General features: G+C 38.2%; 1 protein-coding gene across 17 annotated transcripts in view; it reads right to left on the reverse strand.

The window, feature by feature from the left end:
- The window catches only part of FGGY (FGGY carbohydrate kinase domain containing), a 320,610-nt gene that overhangs the window by 116,277 nt on the left and 184,117 nt on the right, over nucleotides 1-20,216 (reverse strand). For 16 of the 17 annotated variants that reach the window (XM_075759257.1, XM_075759256.1, XM_075759259.1 and 13 more), the window contains 3 exons: nucleotides 14,489-14,701; nucleotides 12,455-12,566; nucleotides 10,491-10,642 (listed from right to left, as the gene is read on the reverse strand). In XM_075759257.1, coding sequence (XP_075615372.1) covers nucleotides 10,491-10,642; nucleotides 12,455-12,566; nucleotides 14,489-14,689 — 465 coding nt within the window. In that variant the 5' untranslated portion in view covers nucleotides 14,690-14,701. Of the gene's footprint in view, nucleotides 1-10,490; nucleotides 10,643-12,454; nucleotides 12,567-14,488; nucleotides 14,702-19,564; nucleotides 19,669-20,216 lie in introns of those variants that run through there. The other variant, XM_075759265.1, reaches the window with a different exon arrangement.

The raw sequence follows: 20,216 nt of genomic DNA on the forward strand, positions 1-20,216 counted from the left end.
AATGATGAATGGGAAGAAAGTTTCCCTAAGAGTAACGTTTTATTCCAGTGTGACACAAAGAGTGAGCATCACTGTCCTGCCATACGACAATGGCCACCTCTGGTCTCAGTACATTACAATAACTTAAGAACAACAAAACCAAACCAAAGTCAGTGCTGACAACCACAAGGTTCACAAATCAGACTTCCACAGGAAGATAAGGTTGCTTTAAAAACCTCCACCAGCTTGTTAAATAATTGAAACAGCGTGAAGTTTTCTCACTTAAGAGCAGCTGTTGTACTAGAAATGCAAATCCCAGCTGGGGTCTTTTGGGCATGGAGCCTTGCTAGATGGCACAGCTTCAGCAAGAACACCAGTTACGTCAACAGTTGCATCTATCAGGCTAAGGCAGAGCTGGAGACATACTTCCAAAGTGCACGAGATGGGAAACTATGTGGGTCTCCATCCCTACACAAGAAATTTGAGGGATGATTTATTTGCCTTCTTGTCTTTTAGCTTTCAGATCCCACCTTTTTCTTCTACTCTCCTTAAGTTCAGGCCAAGGTTCTTGTACAAGATTCCAGCAGCAGAGGATTTTTCAGAGAAGTTAAACTATTAAACACTAAGAGAGTCTCAACAGCGTAAGTTTTGTCAACAGCAACTCCAAGTTCTCCCCTCAAAAAAAACTCTTGAAGAACCTGGGGTACACAGTTGAGTAGTAGGCCAAAGTATTTTAGCAAAAATTCTAGTAGCTTTCTTATTATGCTTTTCTTTTCAAACCTTTTTTTTTTTCCAAATTATCCAGTAAATTGTCAATAGCTAACATGACAAATTATCTGCATTTTAAAAGCTGCCATCATTTTCCTGGAGCAAAAATCAATTAAATACCTTATCAAGAATGTACATGCTGAATTAAAAGATAATTTGAAGAAATATTATTTGGCTCTATAACTTAATTCATATACTATGTGATATCAAGTCAAAATCTTTCAAGTCCAGAAAGTTACTGAAATGGAATCTATGAATTCCAGAAACTAAGGTGCAACTGGGTAAGTACAAAAAAAGCAAAATTTTATTTAATTTTGGATCATGCAAAAAATCTGTCATCTTTGAGTTCAGTTCTTCAAAACCTTCTAAAACTCACTGGGTTTCTATTGAGTTCAAAAAAGAAATGGTTCGATTACAACTTCTTAACATAAAAGGCACAACCTCTGGATGTCTGTTCCTAATCACTTGAGTCTAACTCACCTCCTAGACGTACGTGGCTGCTACTCACATGAAATTTAACTTTAGATGTGAATGCAAAGGTGCTCCATAGTTTAGTACAAAGGTCATGCAGCCTCATTATTTTGATAATAAAAGCCATTATGTATTGTTAGCATACCTGATAGTCCTCAAGAAACAACAGTAGTCTGGCTATTAGTGTTTTTCAGAAAAGAAATGGATTAAGAATAACTGTCCTCTTCAAACAAATCTGTTTCATCAAAGATACGCCTTGGATCCTTAGTCTATCACTTCAAGAATTCCAAAAACCACATGTTAGTGACACTAAAATAAGTTGTTTCATGAACATCCAAATGATTCATTCTTTGCCATCTTGATGCTTTGTCATCACTAATTAGTATAGAAAAAAAAAAATCATAGCATGCCCTGATGCTTTTTCCAAACAAATTTAAAAGTCTCCATGTTTTCAACACTCACTGAAGTTAATTCTAATTTATTTTTACTCACAGTCAGGAATCTGTGACCACATTAAACGGATTGTGGAAAAGATCCGGGAATGTTCCCAATGCTGTATTCATATCCTGCGACTCACCCTCCAAACTCACTTGTAAAGAAACTAATTCAATCTTTCTATTTTCCAGGGGTACTTATGGAGTCCCCTTTCTTCATCTCTCTTTCTGATTGTTTTGGGGTTTTTTTAACAACTATACCTCCAAACAGTAATTCTGAGATCCTTACAGATAATCCCAAATACTTGGGGGGCAAAGAGTTTAAGAATTATGAAGTACAGTGTCTTTTAATCTTCCTAGTCAAGAAGGGTCTAGGAGAGTGAGGGATCAGGGAACTGCCATTGCCCACGTATTCCTTGACAGGTCAAAAGATTATCATGAAGCCATACTGCACAATTGTGTTAAATGTGTTTGTTCACTTTCACATTCATATTTTCCTGGTTTGCTGAGGTAGTCTGTTTCTGTACAAGTATCCTTTGATTTCTGCTCTTACTGAGTATATAATTTTCTTATAAGATGAAGTGATCTTCAGATATCTAATGTTTGCGAAAACATATTTTTTTCCACCAGAAGTATAATGTGTATATAAACACCAAAGATGTCCTGACTTTTGTTACTGCTAATACGGATTAAATATGAATCAAATTATCTTAAATGCCATTATAAACAGCCTTTGTATCAGATCCCTGTTACCCACAGGATTAACTAAAGATGAACTAGAAGCAATACGCCTGATTTAGCACATGGTATCAGTCTGAATTTCATGGCTACTTATCAGCCAAAACCCACAAATTCAAAAATCATCCCAAACTGGTGTGTTAGAAATCTAGATTAAAACCAGGAGGGACAGATGGAAGCAGAAAAACATTTTACCATTTAGTGCAAAAAAGAAAGCTGGCGTGAGCATTCAAGTTCCACATCAGGTCAAAATCTAAGTTATGTGAAAATCAGAAAAGAGACTCATTCACTGAAAAACCATCTGCTTTTCCCAATTCAACCCCAAATTCGAATCTCAATCTCGCAGTTAATCTGTAATAGTAGACTATGTAGTCTATCAGCCTCTCTTTTTCTAAATTACAGAAAACAAATATACATTGTGTGAAAGGAAGAAAGAGAACTACTGCAGACTTAATGCACACACTCATGAGGATATAAGAAACTGAGGTCCTATGCCCTACTCAGACAAGGCAAGGACCTAGAACTTGGATCTCCCACACTTCAGATTGGACACCAAACCATGTGATAGAGCTATTCTGTGACATCCAAGACAGGGTCTGAGCAGATATTCTATCCTTGCCAGAGCCAAGGCTGCAAATTGATCAACTTTGCAACTACCAGCTGCACTCTAATCTGCAAAAAAATAACTAACTGAATTATCAGACTTATCTTGAGGCTGGAAATGGGGCAGGCGGACAGGGAGGGCTTGGAAAGCAAAAACCTTAGTAGAGTAAGGCTACTGCTGAAGGTGAAGAAAACTGCCTTGCTGCAACACACTGTCTCTTCCACCAAGACACTTAGACATGTGTGGGTATTTTCAGATCCCTGAGGCATCCTGAGCATCAGAGTCCTGGTCAGAATGGGCTACAGAGGGACAGAACAAGCACATTAAATGTTGAGTTTGCAGAAGCTGTAATAAGGCCAGAAGGACAATCTGCGTGCATGTTGTAAGCCTCATCATGCTTCAGTGGAGAGATGCAGCTGGGAGACAGACTACGTAGGAGATACTTAGAGGTGTAGATGCTTCAAGTCTCTCAGCTGTTAATCCTTTTTTTAAAATGGCACTTCTGCTTGATTAGCAACTGCAACTAAAAGCCAAACTCAACAGTCCAAAGTACAACTTATGCATACATGTCTGCGCTATGCATGGAGTTTGATAACACAGTGCTGTTAAAGCATTTATAAACAGTTCTAATCAAGAGTTCAGTTCCAAACTCAGTAGCTTGGACTAATTCTCACTTAACATGGAATTTATTATTTATCTTAATGGAAAAATATTCGAGTCACATTCAAAAAACAAAATGCCAACTGCAAAGACAGCAAGCAATGGAGAAGACATGCATCAACAAAGAAGCTGCGGCCAAGCTCATGCCAGTACACCCACTATTCTCCTTCCTTCCACAGCCAAGGAAAGAGATGTCTTAATTGTTTCTGCAAATTATCCCATTGGTGGCTGCAAGTCACAGATATACAGAAAAAAGAACAGTGATGCATAAAACGGCAGCTGTAACTGAAGATCTGAACTGTAACATACAGAAAGATCACTGACCACTGTGCCAGGAAAAAAAAAAGAAAGAAAATTACTGAAAACCTATTGATTTTAGTTATTGATTGCAGAGGAATGATATGCTAGCCAGTCACTCTGTGAAGTGATTTTTTTGCTAAAAGGAGGGTCATCTTTGCTCTTATACACCATATTAAGAACAGAGTTGTGAAAGCACAGTATAGGAAGATTGCATTTCATTTGGAGACAGTTACCAAGCAAATACGTACTCCCAGTCCAGCATCCCCCACCCATTTAGAATAAGCTACAGCATCTCTGATTTAATGGGACTAATATTTTTTAGAAATAGCTGATTTGTAATGTCATTAGTATGAGGAAAACATAACAAGCATCCTTTTGTTTTGGCACAAGCTACAATAAAATTTCCAGCCAGAAATTAGTAAACAAGATTTTTTCTTCTGCTGTCTCTGGGGAAACAAAAAAATACTAACAGGCCAATTCCAGAGCTGGACAAACCTTCACTGCAGTTTTTACATTGCTACGCTCTCACTGCTGTCACACTGGTTTGCCATAGCATGGATCTGTACAGTCATGTTGTTCTGACAAACAATTGAAGCAAAATAATTTCAAAGTGAAGGACTGTGTACCTACATTTTCAGTTTATCTGCACACATCTACTTACCAGAACTATCTACACACTCCTTCAGGCAGTGAACATCCAATTTCTTTAGCCAAAGTCAACAAAAAAGCACAAGCAAAGCTGCAAAAAAAATGTACCTGCAACTACAGAAGTAAAGAACTACTGCAATAACATTTTGCAAGATAATTCTAAACAATGAAGAAATCTCGGGAAATAAGAGCAAGAGGAATGAATTTAATTGGTTATTTTGAAAGACCCAGTAACCAGGGACTACTCTCCTTTTCAGTGAAGTTTAAGTTCAAACTTTCCTTACTGAGTTCAGGAAGATTTTGTCAGAATTATCTTTCAGCTAGTTTCTAAATATTTCTGAAAGGGTAACGATTCTTTATTTCAACTTCATCTACAACTGAAGTTCTTAATTCAACTGACCACATTTAAAAGTGAAATTTGACTGTATCTACACAACATAGCTTTTTCATAAAATGAAATATTCATTTTATTTTGCATTACAGATTTAACACTGGACTCTCTTTATCACCACACATGGTCCACACAGGCAGAGAAATACAATGTTCCTCATAAGTGGACCACAGATGTGCACACTTTAACAAGACTGCCCCATAGGCTATACAGTAGCTGCATTTGGTTAATTTACTGCAAACAGCTGTCCCCAACACACAAACTCCACTTGCAGTGATGGCTTTGTCATACGAACACCTATCTGCAATCACAAACATCAAGATTCAGCAGCAATCATGCTAAACTGAATGTAAGCCAATACAATTCAAACAAAATCTATCAAAAGACCAATTATGGCCTTCATAGTTTAGTTTCTTAATTCAAAACCAAAATGAAATGGAGATGAAGGTTTGGAAGATCAGAATATGCCCTGAAGCCTCTAGTCCCTAGTTAAATCTCTATTCTGCATACAGAGGAATGTAAGGAGATGAAGAGAAGTCTTCAAGAGGAAGCATTATATGGAAAAGAGAGTCAAAAAGAAGCAGATGAGAGTAACTTGTGACTTGGAAGAAAAACTGAAAAAACCTTCTACAAATAAATACAAGTCAAGTGTAACAGGAAAGCCACAAGAGATAAGGACCAGTATCTACTTCTCGTAGAATGACATCATGTCATTCCTTACAGTCAGTGAGGTCATCTTCAACTTCAATTCTAATAAAAAGATGATGATGGGAATGGAAAAATCACAGTTAAGTCACCTTAGCCCTCTCCCCCTTCTCCTCCCTCTACATTACTTCCAACCAATTCAGAGTAAAGTTGCTAAGTCATATTCTCTAGCAACGTTTTTAACTGTTTACATGAAAGTTCTTCAAGTAATAGAAATTCAATTCCTTTCTTTGAGGGACAGTCTAATCACTTGACACTCAGCAACGCTGCTGAACTGCCCTGTGTCAGACCCTTCCTCACAGTGGTCAAGTTTTCAGATACTACAGCTAGGAGAGTCCAGGGCAAAGAGTGAGAGGACAGGATCTCCTAATGTGGCCTTCCACAGTCAACTTCGCATCGTGGAAAGGGAGAGAGAGGTTTTGATGACAATGTACATACAAGTAACCTACAGGTATTCCATAGTCCAAAGGGTCATTTAGTATCAATACCTTAAATAACTTACTTCCAAAAGTGCATCTAGCTAGTCTTTAAATCACTAGTCTCCTAAATGACTCAATTTAGTTTACAGACACATTTGCGCAATTTGCCTTGTATTAGCAAGACTGCAGTTTCCTACATCTGACTCCACAGACTATGGAATATGGAAAAGTCAAAGGAACACCCTGAATAGTTATCAGTTAAGCAATAAACTCAGAAAAGAGACATTTATACTTATGCCAGCCTAAATAAACTTTGAAGCTCAAGAAACAATGTTAAGAGTTCCAAAGAACTGAGGATCCACTGAAAGGAACACATTTCATTAGGACTACTTTTAAGGTTCTTCCAATTACATGCTATTTATTTTCCCAACGACACAAAAGTTAACCCTGCCGGTTACTTCAATGGGTCTATAAATTGTTCTTAATTATTAGCACCAGGTTATTTTATCATAACTTCAGATATAAAACAGTTATTTTCCCCACTGCACCCTCTCTGCAAAACCTAGATCAATGCAAGCAGATACGGAATGTGCACAGCACCAATCCCAGGCAAAGATGCACAAGGGGAAAATAGCAGAAACATTTAATAGCAGAAACAATAAATTCCTGGGGAGTTCAAAAAAAGTTCCAGAGAATTCAAGGCAAAAGTCAACAGTGAATCTTCATATATTAGGGTGTACCCACTGATCTGGAGCATGACTGTACAGACTGTATGGCTGCGTTTTCTGTTTTGCTTTGTTTTGCTTATAAACTTCCATGCGTTGTATGTATTGTAGCCATGTCAAGCTTTCTGATTAAAAACTTTCCAGAAAAGTGATGCCTACCAAAGGGACAAAGGCCCAAAGTAGCTTCTGAGTACACCTCAGTTTAGCCAGTTTTGATTATGCCCAGTCATAGAAGAATGTGCCCAAACCATTGTTTGGCAGTGTAAGTTCCTGGGGTACTATCAGGTATATGACAACATTAGGGAGGAACATTAAGAAAGGAATAAGGAAGGAAAGGAAAAAACATCCCTGTGGTCCACGGCATGAAGATGTTGACTGGGGAATGATACAGTTCACTGTCTCATACATTTCAAGAACTAAAAGGCTAATGAAATTTTAGGAGCTTGTTTCAGAAAAAAAGGTACCTGTTCACACAGAGTACAGTTAAACAGTGGAACTGATTATCACAGGACACAATAGGTGCAAAAAGTGCATGCAGGTTCAGAAAAGACTAGTTAAATTCATAGAGCAAAAACCTCATTACTATTCAGACAATTAAGAAGTCAGATGGATTTCTGGTCTGACCCAATACAGGTCTTGTGTTAAGCAGCAGGCTGCACTACTTGCAGTCAGATGGCTGGAAATAGTTCTAGAAATACTGGGAGCGTTTTCAGGAAAAACTTGAACTAACTTTTTGTTAGTATTTGCAGAGGTTGGTAGAAAATTATGGGAGAGCGTTTCACAATGTAGCACAGACTTTTGGGATGTTTTGAGAGGGATCTTATTTTAAAGCAGCTCTTGAGACTGCACTGCTCACCGGAGCAAGCAGTAGGTTGGTAGGAAAAGTTACTTCACATATGATACAGAAAACATAAACGGGGGTGAGGATTTAAGACAGACAAATAAACTACTCAGATCTATGACACTTTAAAGAAATCTTGCTGGTAGCATATTTGGTGACATTTAGTAGGAAAGCTGGAGAGGCGGCCATGATCACGCTAGGGACACAGCACAGGCAAACACTATCTGAAACTTCCCCAGCTAGTTCTGCCAGCACATCACAGCCCTAATGTTTAGTGCTCATAACGATCCCATTTTGGCCCTCTCCTCAGCAACACCAAGGGCCATGTTTTTAAAAAAGACACTTAATTTTATGCCCATGAAGTTCCCATCTAGCCAACTGACTCAACGCGTGGCCTACGCAAACCAGGTACAGTGCAGTTATTTTCTGAATACCAACTGTCGCAATGAAATAGAAGCACAATGGGAATTCCAGTTTCAACTTTGCAAAGCCTTCAGATATTCTCAGTTAAAAGGGGTAAAATAAAAATAAAATGTTTCTTTCTACCTGCTAATCCTGTGACTCTCCCAAGGGATGTGAAACCCAAACTACTTTTTTGCCAGCTTGTGCATTATCACCAGCTTAAGAAATAATCCTGCAACCAGAATAGACTATTTTTTCCTTATGGTGTATGAGCTAGATCAAAAATCTCACCCTGCTACGCCTCTGTGAATTGTGCGGTGTTAGCAGGAGGGAAATACACTAAAGACGGAAAAGAAAGATGATACGACTCAAAAAACATGAAGGAAACATTAAGTACCATTTTATAAGTAGCTCTCCTAACAATGCCTTTAATACCTGTATCATAGTTTATTCATCTATAAAATATTAATAACAATCTGAAGAGACTTAAGTAATTTATTATTTGTAGATCACTTGAAGACACTTCATTGAATAACAACATATGCACAAACTGATGGTTTAGCTCTCATCTGGAGAACCTGATACTCAAAGTTATTGTAAAATTTTCCTTCCTTGGCAAAAAGTGAGAACACTCGCATTACATGAGGCTGAATTTCATCTGTCAGAGGCTAACACAAACCTTTGCCGCTAGCCCTAAAAGTCATGTAATACATAGGCGCACTGAAAATAAACCATCACTCTTCATACAATTTCCTTCACCCTCCTACTTTGCAACAAGTATAGAAGCAGTAAGCAATGACTCCATCACACACCTCTCTGAAGGTAAAAAGTTTAATACTACATGCCCACATCTCAACTGACTCAACCGACTCCGTAAGAAATGTTATTGTTCCCTCCCATGAGCTACTGTAGGTGTTGCTTAAGGTGCCTGGGTTAAGCAGGGTAAGCTCAAGCAGTTTAACAGTATGACTTTGCTAGTCCACTCAGGATGCAGGAACTGTCATGTGAGCAGCTCAACAAGCAGATACTGAGGTAAATCCACCCTCTCTTAAGGATAATAATCTCTTCAGAGGGTACGTCAGGAGCTGAAAGGGGACCTATGAACAAGCCCTGCTGTGTAATGCCCTTCTGCCAGGCAATCTCTGCTACTGGCTGGCATGCAGGGTAAGGTGAATTCTACTTCCTACCCATTTGCTCATGGAGGGAACAAGCCCTGCAATACTTGCTCTCCCCTTTATACTACAGCAATTATGTCAGAGGGCTTTGAGGCCATAGCGTAGACCTACATCTCTGGGTGACCACATTTGGAGACCCTGTAATCTGGCCTTTCCTGATCAGTCAGGTACTGATATTTCAGACCTTACAATATAGAAATGTCTTAACACAATGGATTCATTTAAGATTTTTACAGCTTCACTTTTTATTATTTACAAAATGATTGATGTATGATACTCACAGCTCAAGAAGGAAAGAACTAGTAGATGGATATTCATATTTCAGTATAGCATCTACAAACAACATTAATTATGCTCTGTTACCAAGAATCTGTCAGTACTTCTACCAGTTAACTCCTTTGACTTTCCCCAGTCTGCACCTTGTTACTATATGATGTTTCATGTTTGTAAGGAGCCTTCGGCTGCTTGAAACTGGCAGCAAGTAATTTACATTTGGGTTTTGTTAAAATGACAGCAAGCATCACTGAGACCAAATGTAAAAGCCAGATTGGAGGAGGTTATAAAAAATTCAAGTGGCAAGCATTTCCCCTTTTATCTGACAGTTATTATTAAGAAGCCATATGTCATGCTGTAACACACAAAATTTAAAGACAAGAGACAGAGGTAGAGTTCCACACTGTGAACAGAGCACCTTCCCTCTACAGATTGTCTGCTTCCTACAGATGGGACAGCAACCTAAGACATCACATATCCCCTCACTGTTGGATGCAATGACTCAAAGGCAGTACCTCTGGCCAGGATACCCAATGTTGAGATGGTGCTGCTTTCAAATTGCTATAAATCCATCCCAGGAGTAGCACCTGTACCCCTGCAGGGATGCCCACTACAGTACTTGGAGGAGGAAGTATGCCTCCATAACTAAATCCTAGGACTCATTCACTACCTACAACTAAATTTGTATGTATATCTAAACTTAAAATTAGATAAGAAAGGCATACGACATATTTCAATCAGGATACACTAAATTTCAATAAAGTCAAAAGTATTTCTAAATAATTAAGAGGAAAAAAACGAAAATATTTTCATCACAACTTAAGGCTGGCCTTACTTTGCACATCTTTGGGTTCAACACTAAGGCTGAAGACTTTTGCTTTAGAAATTTCATTCTCAGAAATTAACAAAGGGCATTAATCATCAGTAAAAATGCACCACAATCTTAGATGTACTCACTTCCTTTATCCACAGCAATTTAGGTGGTTGCATTTCCACAGACATCACTCCTCCTACATAGCTCAAAACCCTGTGTTGCGTTGCATTGATGCGCTCAACTTGACTGACTGCACGATGGTCCATCCACATAATAATATTCCTATAGTTTTGTCCTTGGGGAGATGAAAAAAAAAAGAGAGATTATTTTAGGTCTGGTTTAACCCCACTGAGCTCAGTACTTTAAGTTGCTACACTAAGCTGCTTCACTTTCACTTCTACATAGAAAACTCAAATTCTATTTGCTTTAATCCACAGTAGATATCTAAAGATAAAATTCTAGTCCTCTGAGCCAACTTTAAGACATGCTGAGCACTGAGAATGCTGACTGAAACCAATCAGGCTTGTAAGCACCCAAGAACTTTGAAACACCATGTTCCTGTAGACTATATTTCATTCAAAGAACTCAAACTTCTTGATAAAGTACACATATTTAGTTAAAAATATGAAGAAGCATTTTCATGACTAAGAACTAAAAATGTGACAAAATCTGAGTAATTGCTCCATAAATTGAAATTAACTCAGCTAGTCAGCTAGCTAGCCAGTTACAGGGATTCTCCTTCCTCTTCTATTGTTATGAGAAGTAGTACTCTGATTCCTTTCAGAAATAGTTTCAGGGGTGTAATTTGCTGAAATGCTTTTATTTTGGATGTGGAACAAAAAAGCATTTGGCAAGTCCACATGATACATGAGAACAAGAAGCAAAGAACATTTTATCAAAATTAACCTACAGAGGATCAGCTAGACAGGTAGAACAGTAATCCAGGTGACACTTCAGATTCCTCTCTTGCAAAGTACACTGCACACTCAAGTTCACGACACAGCCACTGACGCATAATCTTGAAAACATACTCCAAGGCAAGGTAGAAGTATGAGGTACACCAATACTTCTAACATGGATTTAAATACAGCTTAGAACTGAGACTGTCTGAAACCACACCACCACTTGCTCATACCAGTGTGACAGTATTCAGTGCAATCTTATCTTTTAATATAACAACACTGTGTAAATTCAAAATTCTTGGGAATATCAGAGAACAAAAAATGAAAACTGAATTTGACTCAATAGACTAAAATAGCCCCAGACATCATTAGGCATTGAACAGACTGTAAGAGACTCTCAAACTGAAAAATAAATAATCTCATCTAAATTTAGCGAAGGACACTTTGGGGGCAAAGCTGGTTTTTTGAGAAAGCTAGGAGGAGATGACAAATACATCTGAGAATAGAAAGGGAACATCAACAGAATTGTGATTATGGCTCTGTAACTACTGATTTAGCACACACCTAATCTTAAATGGGATTCACTGAAAAAAAGTGCATCATAGACTTTTCTTGAGTCTTCTGAATCACCTACTCAAAAACTAATTTAAAAAAGTAGAATTTTTAGAAAAAGGTCACAGACTGTTTCTGGAGTTTAGCACTACCCTAGACAAAGACAGAACACCAGTGCAATAAAATACACAAGCTGAATCTCCTGCCTGCAGCTCCATGACAACGCAAGCAGTTAGACTACACTAACACTACATTTTGAGCATTCCTTTACTCCGTGTGGATGAGCATTTTTACACACTATGAAAGTTATGATTAGTAAAGTCTGAAGGAAGAGAAAACATGCACAAAAGAAAAATGAGCATAGTTTTCTCTAAGAAGCAGTCTCCCTGAGCCAAGATGAATGAATTTGATTTTATGATGCCAAACATTTAGCCAAGCAGTAAGTAATTCTCATCTCAAATTTAATTTTGTAGTAGAATTAAAATAGTAAAACCAGAAAAAAAAAAATAAAAATCCTGTTGTGAAAAAGATTTTCTATCATCTGTACCTCCAAGAGTAAAACCCATAACTTGGCTTTTGGATGAAATTGTATGTTCACTCATGTCAGTGACAAAACATGTACAGTACCATCAATTTTTGTGCTGCACTCCTACCTTCACAGTTGACTGCCAAAGGTTGGAACTGTTTATCCACAACAACAAGGGAACATGTAGCATCAAAACCAACCCCTCGAATCTGGTTGGCATCTACTCCACAGACAACTTTCTGCAAATATACAAAACGCATGAATTCAAATATATCCATATATACGCATGTACCATGTGAACTAATGAGTACAGAAAATGAGTTACATGTTAGAAATGCAAGCTCAAACTCCAAAATTGTTGAGATCCAGTATTCTTTAACACTGCTAATCAAAAATACACCAAATTACAAAAAATTCTTTGGTTTTCAAAACTGATTTCAAAGGTCCATGAAAAAATTCTTTAATAGTTTTTTAATCTTACTAGTCACAGTCCTGGATAAAAGCAGGAAGCACAGAAATATCACAAAATAAAGGTAGCAGAAAACTAGCAATGTTAATTTTCTCTCTTTTCTAAAAACTAGGAGTTGAGCTGCATATGAAACATGGACCCAGGATTAGGGCCAAGTGTTTCCATCAGTTACTTCACTCAGTTCCCACCTGCGGAAGCAACGATCTTCTAGAATTGCTTTGGTAATATTGTGCCACAGCTTTTTGTCTTGCCATAATGAAGGGTCCCAGAAATAAACTTGATCGAGACCTGTAGCAGCGATAATACCTCTGCAATGCACACCTTTTCAAAAGCTCTGCTACCAAGGGTTTGGATAGCTTACTTTTTGGAAGATTTTCCAAAAAAAAATCACCACCCCAAAAGGTCTGAACTTCGTGGCTTCCAGCAGTGCTGGAAAAAAAAACACAACACCCACATGGATTAAGTGCCAAGTGAGGTTGCAAGACATCTAAAATGTAACGCAGTAATAAATTGCCACTTCTCAGCAACAATAAAAATATCATTATTTTAATTAGTACTATAACGAAAGACTTTCACTAGACTTGCCACAGTGCCAGTCTCTTATTGGCTCTGTAAGGCTATAGTTTCAGAGACCATATTTTATTGCTTACATATAAAAGATTGCATTTAAAGGGGTCCAGAGCAAGAACAAAGCAATTCACAAAGAGAAAAATCAAATAAGCAGAATAAAAGACTTGTTCTGCTTTAACATCAAGCTGTTCTTCCCTATCACTCCTGTCACTCCCTTCTTTTCCTTCCTTACCCCCTCACCTTGTCTCCTCCATCTCAGGGCATTTCTGCAGAGCCAAGCTCATTAATGTTTGAAAAGGCTGATCAATAACAAGAGAATGGGTGAACTGCCCATCTGCAAATTACCAAGCATATCATGAATATTTAAAAAGCCAACGTTAGAACATGGAGCAGGCTAGGGCTTTATTAAGAAGGATGAAATGGCTTACATGTGCACTGCCAAGCAAGGTCACTAATTTACCACCAGCACGTACAAGCAGATTGCTGGATCAGAGGGTACAAATTTTCCCTCAGAGTAAGGTTTATTTCAGTCTGGTTTTATGCTTGATACTATCCACAAACGTGTATAATTTATTTTGGTCTTATAATACTGGACAGGCATCTTAATGAGGATCACAGGTGACAGACATTAGGCACCATCCACAAAACAGATCACGACTTCTCTACAATAAATGCTCCTTTGTGACTCCAGTGCAGCCCAATGCACATGTTTAAATATATGCATTACCAGGTTCTAAGCAAACTGGACTCTTCAGAGAACTGTCCTGTGGCTAGAACACACACCAGCAAAACAAAACCCACAGATATGAATCCTGAAAGCAGTGGGTAAGTCCTCCCCCTGAGCTAATAGCGCAAAGGAAGGGCTTTCATTCTATTTTCAGTTGTATCACAAGCTTCTTTCATGCTTGCTTTCAGCTCCTCACCTGTGTAACAGACATTGTGAGGCTACATCAGCCATATCCTCAAGGTGCTTTAATGCAAAAGCATGGTTACAAGTTATACAGTAATACAGCATGCACCAAACTGGATGTTAAAGGCCAGTGACTGGAAGACCTTCAACTTTCAAAACTTGAAGAGCTACGTGCAACACGTATCTCCTTCATTTTCTCTTTATTTGCATACCTTTGTGACGGAGCAACAGGCAGCCCATATGTCTGCAGAGGATTGCTCGTAGTGGTCTGGCCGGGGCTCCCAAATTTGGATTGGCTGATCTGCATGTGCCACTACTGTCCCAAACCCGTCTACCAAAGCCGCGCGAACGCTCGCTGACCCAACATCAATTCCAACATAGTATTTTACTGGAGTCTGCTTTGTGCTGTCCATTTTTAATAAAACCTGTTGGGGGAAAATAAAAAAAAGTTGTAAGCAGATAAAATGATTGATGATGGAAAACTGTGCTGAACAGGACAGGAGAGATGCTGTACTGGCACTTTGCTTGATAACTCTTTTTTGCAGCAAGTCTTCCCTTGGCATATTTTAATTAATTGGAGTTTTCTAGTCTTGACCTAGTTGTACCATTTTTCTTCAAATGCTTGTATATAAGTTCCACAGCACAGAAGTTCCTGAAAAGCAAATTTTAAATTGGCATGTAAGAATATGCATGCTATGATACAGTTCCTGCACTCATACAGTCAAGGAAATGAGCTGCGATCATACAGTATCATGTCTACATAAAGGGAAAAAGAGGGAAGGAGATAGGAAGGGAAGGAAAGAATACAGTTTGAAACTCAGCAGCTGGTGCTTTACACAGAAGGAAAATTTCAATGCAGAGACTCCTGGGTTTTCCTGAATTCTGGCAGATGGGGAAGCTGCTGATGCCTGGTTGGATTCACCTCAGGACAAGACAGCGAGAACCGCAACAGATATGTCATTGCCTCAATGCAAAGAAATCATACTCCTGAAGTAGTGAAAGGGGTGGTGCACCTGGCTCCACTGTACCCTGAACTGAAGAGGAAGGAGGAGCCAAGAGCTGCTGCCTCCCATAGAACCAACCAGCTAGTGAGTAGCATATTCCTGCTGAATGAGACAGTGAGCCAGGCTGAATTTCTGCAGAATCTGAAAACAGTTTCCCCTCCCCCAAAAAGTGGTGTGATGCTGATAATTAAAACAATTAAGTGACAATCTGGTACCCAATTTTCAGCCCTCCAAAGAAAAAAAAGCCAAACTAACCACAAACCACCACCTGCAAAGGCTGTTAGGCTTTTAAGAGCCATCCACCATCAATCCATACAATTTTAAAGATTCAGAAAATAATTTGCTGAAAATGTGTGGAGTTACGACAGCATCGCAGGAAATCTCTGCCTACTCTTTGACAACCTACAAGAACAAAGTGAGGTTAATTGATTTAATTATTCACAATGAGTTGCTTATTTCACTATATTATGTTTAACTATTTGACATTTAATACAGTGACAAATACACTGTACTTAATTTCTCAGTTTGTCCTTAATTAATAGTTAACATTTACATTTTAATCAAGCATGGAGAATGTTAAGTAAGAACTGATACAAAGTATTTGAAACATCAGACAAGTACCAAGTTTAATGCTTGTATGAATCCATTAAGCCTCTGAAACATAGAAAATTCAGCTGACACGTAGCTTCTGATTTCCAGAAAATGAATGGATCAATTATAATTTGATGAATACACAGTACTTACAGAGCACCAAAATGACTCTAATTAAAAACATCTCGCCAAAGAAGTGACCTGGATTACCTCTGTATATGGAAGATGGGTTGGTTAGAGGGAGGGGCATAGGCAAAGGGGGAAAGATTTGCAAAGTATTGCTTAGTAGAATACGATTATTCACATTTCAAATTAATCTTTTTTAATAACTAGAGCTTAGTGGTAAAGTATAGCAAAAGCCTGATAGAAAAAGCAGTGGAACAGAAAATGGTGAAAGTTCTCTTTCTACCTTTGGACGGTAATAGCTGATCATATAGCCACGTGAATTGTACTCAACTTTGCAAGCAATGTTTTTTACTTTATTTCTACAAGACATAAAACCAACCCTTTTTTTCCCCTCCCTGACATCTTGAGTATAGGTCAAGATCTATCCTTGGGTGTCAGTTTGAACATAGTGTTGGCACAATGTAAGTGGCTAATCACATCTACAGCTGGCTTGTAACCACTGCTGTTGATGGCTATTACAATTCTATTAGCACTGAGGGTTAGAGGTAGCAGGTGAAACAAATAATAAAAAAAGAAGGGAAAAAAGGTCACTCCCCTATCTCAGAAAACTCTAAGCATCATGCTGGATAATAATTAAGCAGTGTAACAGCTGAATTAGGACAAAGTTTCATTTGCACTTAAAAGAGCATAAACCAAGGCCTTGGCTAAAGAGGTGGTGATGAGCTTCCCCTCACCCTTAAATGGTTCATAGAAATGTGGTTAGTCTGTGGAGATCTGTTATCACAACCTGTCCCATATGATTATTTTGTACTGCCTGAATCTGTCATTTCATACTTAGACTACCATTGCTGGGGGCCGGGAACATTTTTTTTGTTCTTCGTTTGGACAGCATTGGCATGAGGGACTTCTGTCCATCACTAAAGTGCCCAAGCAGCCTGGTACAAACCAAAGCAGTTATCACATTACATTCTGCACGCACCGTAGCAAGGTCGCTAGAGGAAGCTGCACAGATCGTTAGCTTTTAACAATATCAGAAACTAGAAAAAACTCAAAGCTATAGAGCATATTGCGGTACTGACTGAAATACTAGCTACTCTCTTTCAGCATACTGATTCTGCCCAGTAGATTAGATGCAACACACACTAATCTTGTTAAGCAAGGTCATCTGTTCAAGCTATGAGCCATGAGTCTAACACCTAAGAATATTGGCAAGAAAGCTCACTTTATTTTCTTGGCCATGGCTCTATGACCTGGTCAGACTAACAAAAGCTAATGCCTCTGTCACAGAGATGACAATTCTCCTGATATCAGTGATTAATACGGCATCTGTCAGCTGGGGACACTTACAGCACTCTGCATCTTCCTCTTAGCCCTTGGTTGTAAAAGCAGTTTTAAGACATTCTTTTCAATAGATGATGTTCACTTTTTAATTTTGCAATCCATCTCCTCAAAACTTAAAAGGCTGGCTGCAGATTCTGCTAGTTACTTGCAAGAAATTGCATAAGACTGTTCCTGATACTATCTCACGAATATCCCTGTTTTTCCCCATTTCAGCACTGCCTTTAGCTGCTGACTCATAAAAAGATGAGAATAAACCACAAGCTGCAAAGCAGATTTTTTTTTTTTTTAAACTTAGGCAAATCTTTCTTACTTTTCACAAAATACAAATAACAAAAGGAGTATTTTACATCCTGCCTCCTTCTCACACATACACACAATATTACTCTAAATTTTTATTTCTTTTCTTTGTATGGCAGCCTTGATTTTAGCTCATTAATGTGTTTTTGCTACTTAGAGAACAAGCTTAACAGATGTTAGAGAATTAAGCTCATAGTACCTCCTACTCAGCACTTAAAATTGAAGCTTTGCATTGGATTCTTCCCACAAACATTTGAAACCTGGAACCCAATCAGCTCATGTAATGTTTACTTTCCTTTTTCCTTACTAAGCAACCAGGATGTGCATGTGCAAGTGACTGCACAGGAAGCAGAGTTTGTTTATATGCTCAAGTAGTACACATCAGTCTATGCATAGCCACTATTTTATTTCTGCAAATCAGTGGACCTAAGAAAGAGTTAAGTCTAAAAACAAGAACCACAAACCCATTTTAACTGGTCTTTCTCTGAGTAAAGCTCACCTAGATTTGCAAAGCAATACTTCAGTATCTTACGAAAAAAGGCTAAAAGTAAATATTAATCCTTTTTTGAAGCACAGCAAGCACTAAGTTACCAAGGCTGTTCGAAGTATAGCGTCACTGCAATAGGATCTGATCTGCTTGCAAAAACATAATTTGATGCCAAGGGTTTTTCTAGAATACTGATCACTTGGTATGCCACCTATTTGTCAACCAGATCCACAAAAAGCCCTGTCATCTCTAGGTCATAAATGTCACCAATTAGGGACTCTGTCTAAAGGTATTTCTTGAGAACCTAAGAATTCAGCACTGAGGTTGGTAGAAAATATTTAGCCAAAGTACTTTATTAAGAATTTAAAAAGGAATGTTGTTATTCAGTTTTGTTTACAGACGATTCCTCTGGTACAAGAGGAAGCTCCAAATCAGAAATGAAGAAACTCTTTCATGGAGTTCAGAGGTAGAAGATCCCAGCATAAACTCCTTCTTTGGAATCTGGACAGCAGCATTCATTGCCATGTGCAAAGAAAACTTTGTTGTGTAAATAAAACTTTGGTTTGGATTTTCTATCTACTGGAGTCTTAGCATACAGCTTCTGCAGTCAGTACAATCATGAAGAAAGCAGCAAACCAGAAAAGTAATTGAAATAACAAGTCCTAAAGGTTCAGTCAGAGAGGTCAAATCCTTGAGCGCAATATTCCTAACAAGCCACCAAAATATTTGATGGATGGATGATGCATGTTTATGGACTTCTCAAGTGGTGATACTACCTTCTATGCCCCTGAAGTATCTAACTCAGGAGGCCTGGCTTCTTGCAGTCAAAAAAAATGGCCTCCAAAACTTCAATACAGCTTTGTTTGTCCATTACAGAATTAGGGCCTCATATTTACAACTTATTATTTGAACTTGCAAACAGAAAGAGAGGGAGACAGGAAAAAAAAAAGTTTTTAAAAGACATGTCCAGCTTGACCATGTTAGTCCATGACTATAACTGCTAAAACAGGACAAGAAGCCAAAACTCCCTGCAAGCACTAAAACAGCAATAGCCTCTTTCTTTGCAAATCACAGCAGGGACAGAATGGCTTTTCAAACATGCATTTATGATCAAAGGGCTACAGCATATGATAAATATTTATGTGGCCCATTAAATAATAGTCTGTATAAATATTATTCAAAATGTGCATGCTGGAAACCACAGACTTCCCAGTTTATCCTTAAACAAATGTGCTAGTTTTCCCACATAGACAGTGGAAAAAAAAGGAGGGGTGAAACTGTCATTTGCAAAAATATTTCTTTTTAAAAAAGAAAATCCTTAACATTGTTTACTTTAATTTAAAACGAATGACTAAGTAACCAGATGACTGTTTCATTACAACTAACTACTAAACTCAGTCTGTCCTACCTTAGATCACCGGTATCAAATTGCCAGGACGTACCTTTCTGTTAAAGCTACAGTACAGGAAGGCTGCACACTCACATGCAGGCAGCCCGAAGCTCAGCAGAAGTATTTATCAGCGGCAAGTATAGATTTTGTGGTATCGTGTGCTTAAATACAAGGAATTACGAAGAACTGGCACATCTGTTTTAAACTTTGATCTTTGGAACGCTGCAGGCTGCCCAGACCCAGTGATCATGGATAAACAGTATGGTTTTAGTAGTACAGCTCTGCTTTTCTATGGATTACTGAGAAAAAGATTAACAGGCTCAAATTAGGCTTCATAATCTTAGTGTGAAAAGATCTAAAAAAAATAAAAGCTGCTTTAAAAAATAAATAAAAGCTAAAATTCATAATAAATAAATAAAGCTGCTTTTCAACTGCAGAAAGATAAAACAAACAAAAAAAAGCATTTTTTGACATTACATTGGAAATTCAGCACTTTGGCTTCCTAGGGTTACAGTAAACTAACAAAAGTGGTTGTGGTAGAGTAGCAACCTCTACTTGAAGACAGTGAACTCCCTTTCTCTTCCAGAAGCTTTAATTCCTGTTTGGATGTGAAGAGACAAAGAAGGCACATGTCTGTGTGGGAGAGTGGGAGCAGATGGGGAATTCTAATGCTGTCTTGAAGGGCAGTACTAATATAGAATAAT

Source organism: Balearica regulorum, chromosome 8, assembly GCF_011004875.1.
Source record: "Balearica regulorum gibbericeps isolate bBalReg1 chromosome 8, bBalReg1.pri, whole genome shotgun sequence".
In the NCBI taxonomy this organism is placed as follows: domain Eukaryota; kingdom Metazoa; phylum Chordata; class Aves; order Gruiformes; family Gruidae; genus Balearica; species Balearica regulorum.